This window comes from Ursus americanus, chromosome 26 (genome assembly GCF_024610735.1).
Source record: "Ursus americanus isolate L20-20 chromosome 26, mUrsAme1.1.p, whole genome shotgun sequence".
Classification (NCBI taxonomy): domain Eukaryota; kingdom Metazoa; phylum Chordata; class Mammalia; order Carnivora; family Ursidae; genus Ursus; species Ursus americanus.
In genome coordinates, this window is record NC_142152.1 from 17,770,691 (window position 1) to 17,791,255 (window position 20,565).

Sequence of the window (20,565 nt, forward strand, 5' to 3'; positions counted from 1 at the left end):
AACTGCAATGAGCAGAGTCCCCCCTGGTATGACTTGGAGCATGAGAGAGAAATAAACTTGGTTGTACTCAGCCATTGTGATTTTGAGGGTTATTTGTTAGAATAACTTGACCTGATCTACCCTGGTCTGATATCTGAAAAATGAGGATAACAATGAATCTAGCTCATGAAGTAATCACGAAAATTAAATAGGGTAATATGTGTATATACTATAATAATACCTAGCACATAGTAAATTCTTAATATATTTTAGCTATTGTATCTTATTATTAAGTTATTCTTTCTCCTAACCTAGTCTCTCTCGAGTTATTCATATCTATCAAACAGGTTGCCATGCGACTTTGAGAAATTCAACTTCAAATTGCAATACTAATATGTTAGACTAGATGGGCTAGAGTTTTAAATCTCTAGACTTAAAGGTTTGTGCATCTTTTATGGAAGTACTCAGAGGATCATCCTGGTGTTTCACAGATATTCTGTTGCTTAGGGGGACAAGATGTGTGATAAAACCAAACATCATCTTCTCCCCTTTTCCAGTTGCTCCCTACACCCAACTCCCCAAACAACAAGATCTATGTCCTTTTCACAGATTGTTCTATATCCTATTCTGAAGCTTTCTGCCCAGCACGTTACATCTGGCTTGTAAATTCTGAGCTACACATTGGTTTCCCAATTTATGCACCCACGTCTTTAGTAGTCCATCTTCTCTCTTAGTTCTGTGTTCACCATATATACAAAATGTCTTGTTTTATTAATAAAATCTCACTGGCTTCAAGCCACAGCCCACCATGGTCTTTCTTTTAGCAGTGTGGTCTTCTTTAGTCCAAAAGGAGAAGATTCTGTCCTTGTTCCACTATAATCCTGGCGCAAGGTGACCACCCGCACGTCACCACAACCAACCACTGAAATCTGTCTTCCAATTTCTCTGGATCAGAACTTTCCATGTCTTAATTTACAGTATTTATTTTTCTCCTGTGTGACTCTGTCTGGATCCTGCACTGGTCCCAAAGGCCAGATGGTTCCTATTGTTCAGTCTAGATATAAACCAAATTTGGGGAAAAAGAGGAATTTCATTGCATACATGTTGAATTACAAGTTGGATTTCATTAGGAATCCTAATATTTCTCCCTCCTTATCTTCTTGATCTAGGAGTCTGTTCTTATAGACTATGTTTTATGCTCTTGTTTATAACCTCATGGCCTCCCCATCCACCCCCAGTGCTTGGTTTATTGCAGATCCTGCTGCTATGTTTATTGGCTCTCTAGTTAGAGGCTTTTTTTTATATCTATTGTTCATACATGTTCATTTTGGCTATTAATAAACTATTACTTTATGGAAGGAAGTGACACGTCTTTATCCTCTTTCAGATTGAAGACATCATTACAAAGATGCAAGATGACAAGACAGGTGGTGTGCCCATCAGAACAGTCAAGAGCTTTCTCTCCAAAATTCCCAGTGTTGTCACAGGTAAACATTCTCCTTACAACTGTTGGTGGCAAGAGGAAAAGGCTGCTGAAGAGTTGTATAGCCTTGATTGTGCCTTGGGGGTGTGTCTAAGACTTTGTGAAGAGTAAAGATGATACATTCAATGTGCTTCTTAAACAAAGTCGAGTTCTGTTCATGGTTTCCGGAAGCTACCCTTTGCCAGTGATTCAGAATTGTCTTACTGTGACCAGCCCTTCTATATGCAGGTTGAGGTTTCTGGAAAGAAACAAGCTCATTAATGAACTGGATAGCCCATCAGCATTTGGCCTATGAGATGTACACAAGCACAGATATATTAAAGAAAGAATTTTAGTTTTAAAACAAGCTTTAAGAAAGTCTTATGTTCAAGTTCTACAAAATACTTTCAAGTTTTTAACTCACTGTACTTGAACTCTTGAAAGAAGTGGTTTTAGAATATTTTTCTGCATTACTTTGAGGATTTTATGTGTTTCATATGCTCAGACATTTTTTAAAAAATTAATTATGGGGCGCCTGGGTGGCACAGCGGTTAAGCGTCTGCCTCCGGCTCAGGGCGTGATCCCGGCGTTCTGGGATCAAGCCCCACATCAGGCTCCTCCACTATGAGCCTGCTTCTTCCTCTCCCACTCCCCCTGCTTGTGTTCCCTCTCTCGCTGGCTGTCTCTATCTCTGTCGAATACATAAATAAAATCTTTTAAAAAAATTAAAAAATTAATTATGAAGTGTATCAAACACATAGGCATAGTTTCAGATATAATACTAAAACAAACCACCCATGCCCACTGCCCTGCTTCCTAAATAACACGTCATCAGTATCTTAGAGCCCGTTGTGAGCCTAATGGATATCATCTGCCTCTCTTTCCCCCACAAGTAACCACTATCTACTTTTATCCTAATCAGTATGTTGCTTTTTGTCATGAGTTTACCACATAGGCATGTGTCCCTTATATCTAAACAAATAATGAAATAAAGATAAAATTTAGGTAGTTCTGTCATTATCAAAATATAGCCATTTGCTTTCCAAATTATAGGTAATAAAAATAAAAATAAAAAAAGATAAAATAAAAAATACTGACAATACCAAGTGCTGGTGATTCTATGGAGCAACTGGAACTCTCATACTCTGCTGGTGGGAAGGTAAAAATGCAGCTACTCTGGAACGTTTCATATAATGTTAGACAAATGCTTACCATATAACCCAGAAATCCCACCCCTTGGTATTTACCCAAGAGACATGAAACTGTGCATTCAGACAAAAACTTGTGAGTATTTATAACAACTTTATTTATAATCTCAAATCCTGTACGCAACCCCAGTGCCCTTCAGTGGGTGAATGAATAAACGAACTGTGGTAGACGCATACTCATCAATCAAAAGGAGTGAACTACTGATACGAGTACCAACTTAGAGGAACCTCAAAGTTATTTTTCTGAGTGAAAGAAGCCAGTTTCAAAAGATTGCATGCTATGTGATTCCATTTATATGACATTCTAAGCAAACCCAATACTATAGTGATGGAGAACTGATCAGTGTTTGCCAAAGATTGAGAGCTGGGGGGGCGTATGACTATAAAGGGATCACACGGAGGAATTTTATAAGGTTACAGTGGAACTATTCTGTATCCTGATTGTGGTGGTGGTGGTGACATTAATCTACACGTAGGGCAAAATTCATAGAAAAGCACACACACACACACACACACACACACACATACACACACAAAAGAGTCAATATTAGTATGTCACATTAAAAAATAAATACATTCAACTGAGTATCCTAACTCATTATTTAGACTGTCACTGTTTGAACTCAGATACCAAATAGATCTGGATAATGAAGGATGATTGTATTGTTAGTATGCTCTAATTTTGAAATTTATATAAATGGAATTATAATATTGGCTATGCTATATTTTTCTTACATTTCTGGATGTTGCTTGCTAAAATGTTGTTTAGGATTTTTAAATCTATTTTCGTGGGAAGATTAGTTTGTTGTTTCTCGTACTTATCCTCCTTGCTGGTTTGGGTATCAAATTTATGCAAGACTTCTAAGGTGAATCGTGGAGTATATTTCTTTTGTTGATATTGTGTTGTTCTCTGAAAAATGTTTTTCTCTTTAATCTAGATTCTAGGTATTTCGTTTCAATTGTTATATTTTTTTTAATTCTAGAAGGTCCATCTGGTTCTTTTTCCAGTATACTTGGTCATCCATTCAACACATATTTATTGGGTGTTTACTATTTTCTAAACATTGCTGGGCAGTGGGGATTCAGAAATGCATGAAACAAATCAAAATTTCTGTTCATGGAATTTTAGATTCTAATGGAGGAGACAACAAAATAAACAAGGAAAATTTGCATAATTTGTGGTAGTGATAAAAGCCAAAGAGAAAAATAAAGTGTGAAAGGGGGATAGTAGTGTTGCAACTTTGGAATGGGTGGCCAAAAAATTCTCTGAGAAGGTCATTTGAGTAAAGATGGAAGGGAGATAAAAGATTGAGTCATGTGGATATTGAGGGAAAGAGCATTCCAGAAAGCAAGTGCTAAGTCTCCAAGGCAGGCGTGTTCTGGCGAACAAAAGTCAGCAAAAGAAACAGAAGGAGCTGCTGGAGATGAAGAGGAAAATCAGGAGGACATGGTTTCTTGGAAGCCAAATTCTCTAGAAAGGGTTTCAAGGAAGAATGGAGTAATTTACTGTGTCAAAAGCTGCTGATAATCAAGTGGAATAAGCACTGAGCATCAGCCATTGAACTTAGCAACAATTGAACTCAGCTGCTGACCTTGATAAGTGCACATTTCATGTAGCATTTGGGAAAAGGAATGGCAAAATCCTTATTGGAGTGGGTTCAAGTCAGAATGGGAGGAGAGTGATTCGAGGTAGTGAATATAATTAATCTTTGAAGGAATTTTCCTTAAAAGGAAGAAATGCAGTAGAATCTAGAGGGGTATATGGAGTCAGGACATGTAGGTTTCTAAGTAATATGAAAGTGACAATATGCTTGTATGATGATGGCAATGACTCACTAGGGAGGGGGAAATGCTGCAGGAGGAAAAATTTAAGAAGTGGTATCAATGAGTAGGTAAGAGATCGAATCTAATGCGTATGAGTTGGGTGGTTCTAGCTAGAAACATGTACAGTTGATTCATAGGAAGAGGAGTAGAGGCACAGCAGATGCACACCATTGCAAATAAGCATGGCGGGGTGGTGGGAACTTGTAAGAGTCTCCTAATTGTTTATGTTTTCTTAGTAATATGGAATGGAAAGAAGGTGGAAATGTTAGGTTTGAGAAGAGATTAGAAGCTGTGAAATAGTCATCTAGGGGTGTAAAGAGGTTGTCTGGACTAAGGAAATAGAGTTTGACTGTGAGGTAGCATTAAGGACCCTCTTGAGATTATTAATATTTATGAATTTAAAGAGAAGCAATTCTTTCTCCAGCCACATTTAGCTCTCTGGATTTGGACATGTATCAGGTAGAGAGCCGGACTTAATTAAGGCTATAGCAAGTTTGAGAGCATAATAAATCAAGAGAGAGGCGAGAGAGTAACTGAAATGATTGACCATTAAATTTTAACTGAGTAAGGATGGAAGTAAAACATGAGATGGGTGAGAAATAGTGAAGAGTAGTGATGACCATAAACTTTACCATCTGGTGGAAAAGAAGTTTTGGAGTTGGAGGCCAAAGTAAGAGCTAGAAATGTAGGGAGTGGTGATTGGATCGTGGAATATTTGAAATTGGGATTATGGAGGGATTGCAATGTATTGGTGGTCACAAGATATGAGGTATGACCATGGGAATAAATGACTGAGATAGGATGGAGGGCAAGACCATTAGAAGAGAGGAGCTAAGGGGTCATGATTTGGGAAGACTGAGCTATGTGGATGTTGAAATCACTACTGGGGGATAGTTAGAGAGGGTGATTTTGAGTCTGTGGTTAAAATCTTCAGGGAATGAGAGACAGAGGCCTAGGCATCAGTAGGTGACTTTCACAACAAGAGGTAGAGATGCTTTAATCTGATGTTATGAAAGTCAGAGCTAATTGTTTTTGGGAGAAGAGGCAGGGAATGAAGACAGTCTAAAAGAAGACATGAGGATCTAGGGTGTCACTTCAAACCTATGGTGTGTAAGGCATGGGAGGGAAAATAGGCATCGCCTCAGAGAGCTGCAGGAAACCATTGAGGAAGAACTAGAAGATGAAGGGAATATTAACTGAAAAGGATGAGGATATGAACAATCTTACTTACGATTGAGCATGAGTTCCAGAAGGCAAGTGAAAGCATTTCAGAAAATGGTGTGTATAGAACCTGGGTAATAAATGTCCATGGTCGTTATGTACCGGTCACTTGAGTAGTCACAGGTGATGTAAAGATAAATAAAAACCTGATCCCTGCTTTTAAAAAACTGTTAATCTAATGACAGAAACAGGCACAGGTAGACCAATAATTATATGAGCTATGTGTTATGATAGAAAAAATGAACAAAGCCCAGAAAAAAGAATCCTGAGTATTTCTTGAGTAGATCTAGAACATTTCTCTGAGGTTGTGTATCAGTTTTCTATTGCTGCATACCCAGCCACCATAAATCATAACGATTTTTTATTTCTCGTGATCATGATTCCCTGAATTGGTAATCCAGGCAGTTCTTCTATTGGCCTTATCCCTGAGGCCCTAGTCATCTGATGGTTCAGTGGAGACTAGAGGTCTATGATGGCCCTACTCATTTGATTGGCAATGATGCTTAATCTTAGTTGGAGCTTCAGTTCTCCTCCGTGTCACCTTGTATCACCCAGCATGTTAGACTGGGCTTCCTCACAGCCTGATGATCTCAGAGTTCTAAGGGGGAAAGAGAGAAACCTGCAAGGCTTCTCAAGGCCTAACCTACAGAACTCATGCAGTGTTAAGTACATGCAGTCTGTTCTTCAAAGCAAATCCCAGGACCAGCCTAGATTGAAGAGGATGGAGAAACTAACTCTACCTTCTGATGTACGAATAGAATGTCACATTGACATGGGGAGACATGATTCTTTAGAGGCCATTATTACAATGATCTACCCACATGAAATAATTTTAGAACTGGATCCTAAACATAAGTTGAAAACTGGTGAAGGTCATTCCAGGCAGAGAAAATAGAATTTTCATGGGTCCAAATGCATGAAAAGTATGACAAGTTGCAGCAGAGGTGAGCTCGTTTATATGGTTATAATTTAAACACATGTATGTGTGTATGTATTTGAAAAGAGGAGCACATTGGCAGAACACCCAGAGGAATTAAAAGGCTATGAGTCTTAACCTTAATAACAGATTATAGGGGCACCTGGGTGGCTCAGTCAGTTAAGCAACTGCCTTCTGCTCAGGTCATGAACTTAGAGTCCTGGGATTGAGCCCTGCATCAGGCTCCCTGTTCAGTGAGGAGCCTGCTTCTCCCTCTCCCTCTGCTGCTCCTTCTGCTTGTGCTCCCTCATGCTCTCTCTGTCAAATAATAAACAAAATAAATAAAATCTTTTTAAAAATAACAGATTATACAGGAACTTGACTTACAGACTTTATCCCAAAGGTAATTGTTTTAAATAGGAGGGACATCATATCCATGTGTTAGAAGCACCCCAATGTTCATAGCAGCAATGTCCACAATAGCCAAACTGTGGAAGGAGCCGAGATGTCCTTCAACAGATGAATGAACAAAGAAGATGTGGTTTATATATGCAATGGAATATTACTCAGCCATCAGAAAGGATGAATACCTACCATTTACATTGACATGGATGGAACTGGAGAGTATGACGCTAAGTGAAACAAGTCAGTCAGAGAAAGACAATTATCATATGGTTTCACTCATATGTGGACTATAAGAAATAGTGCAGAGGATCATGGGGAAGGGAGTGAAAATTGAATGGGAAGTCATCAGAGAGGGAGACAAACCATGAGAGACTCTTGACTCTGGGAAACAAGATGAGGATTGCTGAAGGGGAGGTGGGTGGGGGACGGGGTAACAGGGTGATGCATATTAAGGAGGGCACATGCTGTGATGAGCACTGGGTGTTATACACAACTGATGAATCATTGAACACTAAATCTGAAACTAATGATGTACTATATGTTGTCTAATTGAATTTAAATTGTTTTAAAAAGTAGCAGGAAGAGACAGGGAGCATGAAAACTGGTTAAGAAATCTTTAGATGAGGACGTCTAAGCAGGAAATAAGGAGTCATGGTATCAACAGGACCCACAGTTTTAGAGCGGTTCCTCATTTAATCTTCACAAAAATCCTGTAAGGTAAGACGTGTTCTTATCTCCATTGTACAGGTGAGGAACCCACTAATTCAAGAGCATAAGTTACTTTTCCAAGGTCACAGAGTTAGTCAATCCCAGGACCTCTGCCTCCAGTGCCCCCGCCCCGTGAAAGAATAATGACTGTAAGATTTGGAGGGCAAGATAGAATAAAAGATAAAATAAAAGATAGGACTTGGTGACTAGCTGTGGGGCTAAGGGGGAGTCATTCAAAATAGGATCCCAGTTAACATAATGGATTGAATACGTTCATCTTTTTCTCTTTTGACACCCCACAAAAATGATAATAAGGGATTTTTTAAAGATGTAATCCCAAAGTTGGAGGCCATTGCTATAACAATACAATGTAAAAAGTAAACATCCTTAGATTAAATATCCTTGAAAAGATAGTCCAATACAAAAGACAATCAACGCCTCACTCTCACGATGTGCAGATATGTAAGACACTCATGCAGAAATATTTCCCAACACAGGAGACAGTAACAACAAAATTTAGAGATCCAAAAAGCAAATGGACCCATGGTAACTGGCACAGTTCTCAGGCAACCTAACCATCACTAGTCAGTGGAAAAGGTAAAAAACAACTCTATCTTATATGATAGTCCTCAAAAGGCTCAGATAGCAGCAGTTCTATCTAGTTAGAATGCATTTTGCCAACATTCTCACCATCTACTTAACCACCACTGCATGGACCGATCACTAACTCAGTGTCTACGGTTGAGTGCTGTCAGGTCCCACACTGCCAGCACAGCTCAGGCTGGAGTTGAGATTGCCCCTAACACCAATCAACAAAAGATAAATCTCATGCTCAACCTGTTCAAGGGAGGCAGCAAACATGACCTTCAGCCAGAACCTGCTGTGACACAGGGAAGAGTTAGCAATTGGAATACAGGAACCTCACTTGGCTATGCCAACAAGCACAGAAGGACTGAAGTCTGCACCAGTGGGTACTCAGCAGCCACAGACTGAAACAGAATTTAGCTGTAATGTTGTTGGATGGAGCCACAGTTGTAGCCAATCCCATGAGCATTATGTTTAAACCCATAGCCAGAATACTAGCACCAACCCAGCAGCCCCAAGCTCTTCACCTCCACCAACCTCCTCTAGAGAAAAATCTGGGGTGATATTTCAGGAAAACATTATACCTCTTCAATCTCCTAAAGTTGCTGATACGAGAGTAGAGAGCTAGAGCCAGGGAAAATCTAGATCGCTGAGACCTTCTGATACCACACCCTAGGTGGAAATCCATGAATATATGGCCACTCTGTTACTGTGCCAATGGAGATTGTGTGTACAGAATGGTCATCAGCCCACATTGAAGCCTTTTCTCCCACTCAGCACCTCCATCCATCTTTCTAACCTTTCGTGAAAAGGCCAATCACCCATCACAAACCAGCAGATACCCTCTCACACATTTTGGGAGTCTTGTCACCAATATTGGAGTTTCCCCTCCATGGACAACAGCTAGGAGTAGCTTTCTCTTTTCTGTATCAGGACTCCATTTCCTCAGTAAAGATTAAAAGGTAAAGATTAAAAATAATGGGTGAAACGAGGCTGGTGTGACCAACACAGTGTTTCTATTGCTTGTATTGGTGGATAACAAACTGTCCATACCTACACGTGACAGACCACCTGAATAAAACAGAAAGTGACTTCCATGGTAAAAGGGGATGGAGACAGCACAATGAGTGTCTTGTGGTGAAAGCTGAGAAGTATGAGATTCTTCCCAAAGATCGTATTGATGAGGGCCATGTAAGGTGTGTCCCAGTGCATCCAAGACACCATCACTAAGATATGCTCTAGAAAGTTACTGATCACCACTTTTTCAGAATGGTAAAAACCAAAGATGAGAATAACATTAATCTGAATGTATCCCTGTTGGAATGCCCATCTGTGTGCTGTCCAGCAACTACCCTGAGTTGAGAATCTTACCAATTTATCCAAATCATCCCAAATATAAAGAAGAAACAGCTGTTAGTGACCTACACCAAATAAATAAACTAATACATGGGAATATGCAGATCTATATGTTTTTAATAGATTGAATGAGTGTGTCTGGGTCAGAGACTCCAAACTGAAGGTTCTAATGTATAAGGAAAAGGTCCCATACAAAGAACACATTTGTAAAAAAAAAAAAAAAAATCAACATTGAAATAAAAAAAATATATAGATCTAGTAAATAGACTGAAAAAAAAAAGAATTTGTGAGGAATAAGGGTATAGGTGACGGGAAGAGCTGAACATTGAAATAAAGAAAGCTTTCTAGAATTCACAGGTGACATTAAAAGGATCTATGACACCCAGTGACACAAAAAGATCATAGTTGAGTGGATGTTATTTCTTTCAGATGAGTCCCTTTGAAGCAGGCTTTATGGTACATTTGTTTATAACTTTACTAATGTTTTGGTGCCTATCAGTTGGAATTAATGACACAAGAGGTGGTAGGCATTTCTTGGCCTTCCATCTCACAAATTAAATTTATCTTGTTAATTCATGCAGGACCCATAGAGAGCCTGGACAGAAAGTACCTTTATGCTGAAAATAAAACCTTTTCCTATCATGTTATTCTGTCCTTTTTCTTCTGGCCTTTAAATATCTGACCTAACCTTATTGGTCAGATCTTTATTAATAATAATTATTTAATAAAAATAAATATAATAATTTTTAAAATTTAATTCCAATACAGTTAACATACTGTGTTATATTAATTTCAGGTATACAACAGTGATTCAACAACTCTATGCATTAAGATAAGTGTACTCTTAATCCCCTTCATCTATTTCACCCATTCTCCTCCCTCCTCCCCCTGGTAATCATCTGTTTGTCCTCTACAGTTAAGAGTCTGTTTTGGGGTTTGTCTCTTTTTTTTCCCTTGTTCATTTGTCTCTTAAATTCCACGTGTGAGTGAAATCATATGGGATTTGTCTTACTCTGACTTATTTTGCTTAGCATTATACTCTTTAGATCTGCATCCATGTCATTGCAAATGGCAAGGTTTCATTCTCTTTTATGGCTGAGTAACATTCCATTATGTATGTATGTACGCGTGTGTATACACACACATATATATTTATATACATACCACCTCTTCTTTACCCATTTATCTATCAATGAGCTACTTCTTTAATTTGGCTATTGTAAATAATGTTGCAATAAACATGGGACTGCATATATCCTTTTAAATTAGTGTTTTTGTATTCTTTGGGTAAATACCCAGTAGTGTGATTACTGGATCATATTTTAATTCTATTTTTAATTTTTTGAGGAACTTCCATGCTGTTTTCCACAGTGGCTGTACTAGTTTTCATTCCCACCAAGAGTGCAAGAGGGTTCCCCTTTCTCCACATCCTTGCCAGCATTGGTTGTTTCTCGTGTATTTTTATTTTAACCATCCTGACAAGAGTGAGGTGCTGTCTCATTGTGGTTTTAATTTGCATCTCGATGATTAATGATGTTAAGCATCTTTTCATGTGTCATGTCTTCTTTGGGGAAATGTCTGTTCACATCTTCTGCCTACTTTTAATTGGATTATTTGTTGTTTTGGTGTTGAGTCGTATCAGTTCTTGGTGTACTTTGGATATTAACCCTTTATTGGATATGTCATTTGCAAATATCTCCTCCCTTTCAGTAGGTTGTCTTTTAGTTTTGTTGATTTTTTTTCTGTGAAGAAGCTTTTTATTTTGATGTAGTCCCAATAGTTTATTTTTGCTTTTGTTTCCCTCACCTCAGGAGACCTATCTAGAAAAATGTTGTTATGGCTGATGTCAAAGACCTTACTGCCTGTGCTCTCTTCTAGGATTTTTACAGTTTTGGGTTCACATTTAGGTCTTTAATCCATTCTGAGTTTATTTTTATGTATGGTGTAAGAAAGTGGTCCAGTTTCATTCTTTTGCTGTCCACAGTTTTCCCAATACCATTTGTTGAAGGGACTGTCTTTCTCCCATTGCATATTCTTGCCTCCTTTGTTGAAGATTAATTGACCATATAATTGTGGGTTTATTTCTGGGCTCTCTATTCTGTTCTATTTATCTATGAGTCTATTGTTGTGCCAGTACCATACTGTTTTTATTACTACAGCTTTGTAGTATAACTTGAAATCTGGAATTGTTCTACCTCCAGCTTTTTCTTTTTCTTTTCCTTTTTTTTTTAAAGATTTTATTTATTTATTTGACAGAGAGAAAGACAGCCAGAGAGAGTAGGAACACAGCAGGGGGAGTGGGAGAGGAAGAAGCAGGCTCCCAGCGGAGGAGCCTGATGTGGGGCTCGATCCCAGGACTCTGGGATCACGCCCTGAGCCGAAGGCAGACACTTAACAACTGAGCCACCCAGGCGCCCCATCCAGCTTTTTCTTTTTCAAAATTGCTTTGACTATTCAGGGTCTCTTGTGCTTCCATAGGCATTTTAGGATTGTTTGTTCCAGTTCTGTGAAAAATGCTGTTGGTATTTTGATAGTGATTGCATTAAATCTGTAGATTGCTATGGGTAGTATGGACATTTTAACAATATTTGTTCTTCCAATCCATGAGCATGGAATATCTTTCCATTTGTTTGTGTCATCTTCACTTCTTTCATCAATGTTTTATAGTTTTCAGAGTACAGGTTTTTCACTTCCTTGATTAACTTTATTTCTAGGTATTTTATTATTTTTGGTGCAATTGTAAGTGGGATTGTTTTTCTTAATCACTCTTTCTGCTGCTTCATTATTAGTGTATAGAAATGCAAAGGACTTCTGTATATTGATTTTGTATTCTGAGACCTTACATAATTCATTTATCAGTTCTAATAGTTTTTTGGCAGAGCCTTTAGGGTTCTCTATATGCAGTATCATGTCATCTGCAAATAGTGAAAGTTTTACTTCTTCCTTATATTTGGATGCCTTTTATTCCTTTTTCTTGTCCAATTGCTGTGGCGAGGACTTCCAGTACTATGTTGAATAAAAATGTTGAGAGTGGACATCCTTGCTTTGTTCCTGCTCTTAGGGGAAAAGCTCTCAGTTTTTCACCATTGAGCATGATGTTAGCTATGGGTTTTCCATTTATGGCTTTTATTATGTTGAGATGTCCTCCCTCTAAAATAAATAAATTTAATAAAAATAAAAGACTTTTATTGCTCTAACCCTATTAGACTTTACCCAGTATAAAGACTTGAGGAAGTTTCGGGTTTGGAAGAGAAGACACAGGATCAGTCTTAGTCATGTTGAGTTAGAAGTTTTGAAGGGATATTTAGGTGGTGTTATCCAGGAGAGAGTTGGAAATGAGGAACTGAGGTTCTGGGGAACATTATTTATAAGAGATATGGATTTAGAAATCATCAGATCCTAAGTGGCAGGGGATTTCAGGGACATGATGGGGCCCTAAAATTTGTATATCTTCATGTATAAGCTATATACCAGTCTATCCCCTATCTAGCCTGAGATAACCCACCACCATATTCTATGATTTTGAGTTGAAATTTTCCTGCTGATGTGAGAAAATTATCTTCACCTCTCAGATAAAAACTCATGGGCAAATTCATAGATGTTGCTAGGATGAAGAGAGTGAAGGGATGACCATTGGTTCACCTGTGGATTAGACATCTTTTTTTTTTTTTTAAGAGAAAGAGAGTGTGAGCATGGAAGGGCAGAGGGAGAGAGAGAATCTTAAGCAGCCTCCATGCCCAGTGCACAGAGCACGATGTGGGCTTGATCTCACTACCCCAAGATCATGACCTGAGCTGAAATCAAGAGTTGGACGCTTAACCAACTGAGTTACCCAGGTGCCTCTGTGAGTTAGATATCTTGGGTTTGGGACAGTCAGCCCAGAGAGTAAATGTCCTGAGAAAGGGAATGAATATGTTTAGGAGCAAAAGAGTAAGCATAAGATATAGCCATTAGAATACAACCCCCCACGAAGTGAAAAAATGAAGAGCTATAAGAGATGAGCCTTAGAAATAAATGACCCTCAGGGAACACAGATCGAGAAGTACTGAAGAAAGGAGAAAAGAGAACTGAAGATCAAAAGCCAAGGCTCATTGGCTTTTGGGGGCTAGGTTCATTCATAAGAAACGAAAATCAATGCCAACCTATCTCACCTTCCAGAGGCTTGGTATTTCTAAGTAAGGTGCACACAGAAAGGGCACCTCGTGGTCAGTTTAACCACCCCCTCTTCAGGACAGCAGATCAGCCTCCTTGGGTCCTCCTTTTTGAATAATAAGTGGGTAATAAAGATGGTTGGAGCTAACATGGTAAGGTTTCTGAGTTTCCAACTTCTAGCCTGCCAGTCCTATCTATTCCCCACTTGCCCTGCATGTGACAGACACATCCTGGGCCGAATGCCTGCCAACTCCAGGAAACCAGCCAGATTGCACGGCCTTGCCCAGCTGTCATAGACAGTCATTCCAGGATAATTCTCTGTCACCTAAATGTCATGAGGAATTTTCCAGGGACTTTGAAGATTAGTTTCTCCTAGTCCACCCTCAGAAACACAATTTCCTAGCATGTAAGAGCCATAAGATTCATCTAGTCTCACTTATTCTTGCAGACAGGAAAATTGAGTCCCAGAGACATGATGTAATGTGCCCAGAAATCACATAGCTTGTTAGGGACTGAACCAAGATAGGACCTGGATTTCATGCTACCTTTGCGATGCTGTTTCCATTACTTCCTGCAAAAAATTATAGACTCTTGAATTGGAATAGTTCGGATGAATGATGCATTCCCCCTGAATATGAGAATCACTTGGGTAACTTATTAAAAATAACATATCCCAGGGCTCCCCAGGGGCCTGGGGTCTATTTTTACCATCTGCCCAGATTATCTAATACAACCTGTCCGAATTTGGAAATCAGTACAACCACCGCATTCCTGCCAAGTGCTCTCCAGCCTCTGCTTTAATAACTGCCAGTGATGAATGTTATCATCTCTCATTCCATCTTTGGACAACTTCGACCTTTAGAAACTTCTTTCTTATAATGGATGGAAACTTACCCACTTCCCTATAGCTTCAATCCATTAGCCCTAATTTTTACCCCTTTATCACAATCAAAGAATAGAGGGATAAATTTGATTAAAAGTACGTCCACCTAGCTCTTCCTTATGAATTTTCATTACACAAATAATTTTCAGATTATATGCTAGGTATATACATGTAGTTTTATTCTGCTTATCTCAACACATTTCTTCATGTGTACCTTTCTGTCTCTTTTCGTAGTCCACAAATTTGTTTTTAATGTCTTAATGTTGACATAAACATTTTAAAGTGTTTTTCTTATGGCTTCTTGGCAGTACAGTTTGTGAAAGATGAAAGAGTGTGGGGCTATAAACTGCTTCAGTGACTTCAGCTGGTAAATGTGTGACCTTTGACCCTCTTCGGGGCTCAGTTTCCTCATCTGTTAATTGATAAATTTGGATTAAGCAGCATCTGTGGTCCATGTTGGCTCTACCCTTCTGTGATTCTTCACTGGATGCATATGAAGGCCTGTCTGAAGTTACTGCTTTCCACTTAGTGCTTTTGATGTTCTGACTGAGTCTACCCCTGGGTTAATCTAGGCCATCAGTTTTCTTTTAAACTGATACTTCCAGATGAGAAAGTAAGAGAATCTGGTTAGGAAGCCTGAGAGTTACTCCAAAATTAATCAACATTCCTGGTCTTTATTACTGTCCTTCTGCTCCTATATCATTGAGAGGAAGAGGGACTAAAAAAATGACTCAAGATAGAGATAATTTGTTGGGTGCCCTAGCAGGCTGAATAGTAGCTTCCAAGGATATCAGGCCCTACCTAATTCTTGAAACCTGTAAATGTTATCTTATGATGATAAAGAGTCTTTACATATGTGATTACGTTAAGGACCCTGAGATAGGGAGATTATCTCAGATTATGTGCATGAGCCCTGAATACACTCAGAGGTATCCTTGCAGAAGAGTCAGAGAAAGACTTGACAAAGACAAAAAAGAAGGTCACATGACCACAGAGTCAGAGGTAGGAGTGATGTGACCACAAGCCAAGGAATGAGCCAGTCACCAGAAGCCCCCCTAGAGCCTCCAGAGGTGGTGTGACTCTACCAACGGTGGTTTTGGCCCAGTAAAACTAGTTTCACACTTTTGACCTCCAGATGTGATAGAATACATCTGGGCAGAATTGGTGGTGAGTTGTTACAGCAGCCATAAAAACTAACACAGTGCCAACATTGCACTAACACACTGTAGCATGAAGGAAGTGACAGAGTAGGTGATGTCTTAGAAGACTAGGATGTTATTAACTGGAAAAAAGTCACAAGTTTATAAATAATTTTCTTTATATAAATTAGTACAGTTTGTGAAAGATGAAAGAGTGTGGGGCTATAAACTGCTTCAGTGACTTCAGCTGGTAAATGTGTGACCTTTGACCCTCTTCGGGGCTCAGTTTCCTCATCTGTTAATTGATAAATTTGGATTAAGCAGCATCTGTGGTCCATGTTGGCTCTACCCTTCTGTGATTCTTCACTGGATGCATATGAAGGCCTGTCTGAAGTATAAATTATAATATTAATCCTGAAAGCAAATTGCACTGACATGTACATATATTGTATAATAACTCAATAAGTAGTTAGCTTAAATTACTTCATAATGTTATAATACAAATTTTGTTTGCTCAAGTCTCAATCTAGATACCTTTTATATATCCTAAGTATTCCTATTATTCCTGCATTTGTGATTAATTGTATTAAATCAATTAGTAGTATATACATATAATTTACTTTTAATTAACATGCCAGAATTTATACATATGCATGTATTATTCCCTTTAAATCGTCATCTTGAGAAGTGGCATACTTATTTTAAGAATGCTGCCATTGCTTTATTTCCAGAATTTCTTTCTGATAAGAGGTTTTAAAGCTTCTAGAATTTGTTGAAATCTCCTCAACAGAAGCAAAGCCATAAATCCATATCCATATACATACGAACACATGTACATATATATTTTCAAAATAGATTTTCAGTTTTCTGCTTTGGGGAATAGGGAACTAGTCTACTCAGACCAACTGGCTGAGAGCAACTCTAAAATCTGAGGGAAAAAAATAAACTTGATGTTATTAGAAAGTTAATGAGAGAATGAAAAAATTACTGGGCCAAGATTCATGATAATATGAAAATATGTAGATGTAATCCTGGCTTGGGGGACTATTTTTGCCAGGGGAAATTTGACAATCCAAAGAGGCAATGGCAAAGCTGAGCAGTGCTTTTAAGAATGTAATGGGATGAAGATAACTAAAATTAGAGCCTAAAGACCACTGAAGATGGGCATCCCGGTAAATTCACCACTCTTTGGATCGAGACTCTGGAAGGCTAAAAGTGTATTCACTCTCCACACAGACCCAAGGCCAGCTCCCAGTAATTGACACAGACCACAAAAATCTAACCTCTTGATGAAAAGTGGTTCCAGGTTGTTTGTGCCCCTTGGCACTTGGAAGAAGCAGATAACTTTATTCTAGTCCTCCAATTATTTCTACCAGTGACTTTCCAAATATAAAGTTGGTATGCAATCAAAGATAACCAGGCACATAAGGAGACAAGTTAACATGAATGAGAGCTAGTAGAAACAACAGATGACGGAAACAAACTCGAAGGAGCTCCAGACTGAAATTATCAGGCACTAACTTTAAAATAATTGTCATGACTATGTTCAAGGAGATGGAGAGCAAAAAGGAAAATTTCAGCAAAGAACTGCAAACCATGAAAAACAAACAAAAAAATTCATAGAACATTTTTTAACGGAAATTCTAGGACTAGATAAACTTCATAACCAGGATTAAGAATGGAATGTGTGGGTTTAGTAGCCTATTAAATGTGGCTGAAAAGAGAATCATTGGACTAGAAAGTCATTCAGAAAGAAGAAGAAGAAGGAGATAGAGGAGAAGGAGGAGGAGGAGAGGAAGGAGAAGAAGGAGGAGGAGGAGAGGAAGGCGACAACAGAACGTGAACAGGATTAAAAATTGAGAAGAAAAATGATTATCTTCACTCTAACTCAATTTACTCTTTACTTGAAATGCATTGTTGTATTCATACCTACACCATCTTACTATATATATCCATTTGCAATAAAAAACAATTTATTAAAAATTCCACTGTGAACATAAAAAACACCTAGCACATATCAAATCAAGACTCAAAATGCTGATGGTCAGTAGTAAGAATCATTTTTCCATTGTGATTTAAAACTCCTAGTCTTCTGGAACTTGTCCAGATAGGAATATTTTTAAATGGCTTTTTTTTTTCATTTTTCATTTTCATATATTCTCCTTATCTTACTTACAGTGAGGACCAAAACCAAAGCTTTTATTAACCATAAGGTAACTGTATTTTCCATCACCTTGTCATGGGATTATATTTTAGTTTTGTAATTGTATTATTTAAGTTTAGTCCATTTTAGTGAGAATATTGTTGTCTAAGAGAGGAAGCTCATAAAGATCTATGTATGGCAATTTCTCTGACGTTTGCCATCTAAAGCAGAAGTTGGTGAACTTTGGGGTGCCTGGGTGGCGCAGTCGTTAAGCGTCTGCCTTCGGCTCAGGGCGTGATCCCAGCATTCTGGGATCGAGCCCCACATCAGGCTCCTCCGCTGAGAGCCTGCTTCTTCCTCTCCCACTCCCCCTGCTTGTGTTCCCTCTCTCGCTGGCTGTCTCTCTCTGTCAAATAAATAAATAAAATCTTTAAAAAAAAATTGAGAAGAAAGGGTAAAAGGTATAAAATATGTGAGAAAGTGAAACAAATGTTTAATGAAGTCTTATGTATAGAAGAGAGAATGAGGCAGAAGCAATATTTGAAGAGAAATTAACTGAGAATCTTTCCAAAACTAAAAAAAAATAAAATAAAAACCAGTCCACAAATTCAGAAAGCCAAATAATCCTAAAAAAATAAATAAATAAAATCTAGACCTAGATAAATTATAGGAAAATTACAGAAAACCAAAGACAAAGATACAAATTATAAAGACAGCAAGAGGAAAAAAAAGACATGTCTAACTTCAAAAAAGCAACAATTGGAACAACAGCTAGTTTTTCTTGAGAAATAGTAGATGCTGAAAGACAATAAACTGAAAGCAAATAATTGTCAATCTAAAATGCTGTATATAGCAAAATTACCTTTATGCCAACAAATTTAACAGCTTAGAAAAAAGGTAAAAATTCCTTGACACACAAATTACCAAAACTGACAAATGGAGAATCTTAAAATTGTATAGACCATTACCCGTTTAGAGGAATTGAATTCATAGTTGAAAATGTCCCCACAAACAAAACTATCAGGCTAATTGACTTCCTAGGGAAATTGAATTAAAGATTTAAAGGAAGAAATGCCAATTCTACATTGAGAAGGTGAGAGCACTTCCCAGCTCATTTCCTGAAGCCAAGATTATCCTGGTACCAAAAATAGACCAAGACATTGCAAGAAAACTACAGTCCAATGTCTCTCATGAAAATAAATGCAAGATCTTAAAACAAAATATTAGCAAATTTGAATCAAGCAAAATATCTAAGTCAGGGGTTGGCAAACTTTTCCTGTAAATACCAGGTGGCAAATACTTCAGGCTTTGTGAGCCATACAGTCTTTGTTGAAATTATTCCACTCTGCCATTGTAATGCAAAAGCAGCCATAGATAATATGCAAATTAGTAGGCATGACTGAATTCCTATGCAACTGTATTTACAAAAATAGATGGCAGGCTACAGTTTGCCTATGCTTGCCTTAGGTGTATCTCATAAGCAAGATATTGAGCGAAAGAAGGCAGTTGCAAAAGGATATATGCTGTGCAATTTCACTCACATAAAATTTAAGAAACAAATCATGGAATGATAGTATTGAGGGATATAGAATAGGTAGTAAAAGTGCCAAGAAAAGTATGGAAGCGACCACCATTTACCTCGAAGGGGAAGGGAATGTATTGTGATTGAGACAATACATCTGGAGTGTTAGAAATTTTTTTAAACCTCTGTTATGATAACAGGAATGTTTTCTTTACATGTAAACTGCTGTGTGTGTGTAGCGTTTCACAATAAAAAAATAGTTTCTTTTTTCTTTTTTTTATTATAAAAAGTAATTTGAAGTCAGTTTGGTGACGAAGGTCTGGGAAATTCTAATTGCCAATGCAATTTTGGCTTAAATAAGGTGTGACTCTGAATAAATGAAGCCGGTTTTCTTGTTGTCCTTATAAACTTGTTCATGAGTTTATTTCCAAAGGGGATTTCAAAAAACATTTGTAGCACAGTCAATACTGATTGAAATAAGGGTGTAGCCTCTGAGGGGCCAACTCTGAAAAGGACAATGCTTAATTAAATATTGACTAGGCTGTGTTTGCCTTAACAAATATAACTCTACTAACACATTTTCTTTAAATGTGTGCATTTTAACTTTCTTCTGATGAAGTTCATTTTAGTAACAACATCCTGAAATCCTGTCAAGTTATAATTGCGAAAGCAAAAGGCATAACTCTGGTATTCTTGGCTTTTGTGCCATTAAAATCTTACTCTAAATGTCACATTAATTCATCTTTTTCACATTTTTCCTTGTTTGATTTTTTTTCCTTTGAGAAGAAATGCTAAGTGAAATGAAAGCAGAAAAAGACAGCTCATTTATTAGAAGTGAAACTATACCACACAACCCTCTAATTTGTTCACAAAAAAGATTTTTTAAACACTTCTATTAAAAAGTCTATTTCAGAATGAGATAAAACTCAAGAAGAGAATAAGTCCAGATTTATTGTAACTGATCCAGGATCACTGGTTTCTTTTTTAAAGAAAGAATCGTGAAGACTGTGCCAAGTAACTAAGGGTGTTAGGTTAGCCACAACGACTGTTGATTTCATTGAA

At 37.9% G+C, this 20,565-nt stretch overlaps 1 protein-coding gene across 14 annotated transcripts in view; it reads left to right on the plus strand.

Moving 5' to 3' along the window:
- Nucleotides 1-20,565, plus strand: part of RGS6 (regulator of G protein signaling 6) — a 554,007-nt gene that overhangs the window by 370,162 nt on the left and 163,280 nt on the right. For all 14 annotated transcript variants that reach the window (XM_087856077.1, XM_087856086.1, XM_087856080.1 and 11 more), the window contains one exon: nucleotides 1,367-1,466. In XM_087856077.1, the coding sequence (XP_087712203.1) occupies nucleotides 1,367-1,466 (100 nt within the window). The remainder of the gene's footprint in view (nucleotides 1-1,366; nucleotides 1,467-20,565) is intronic.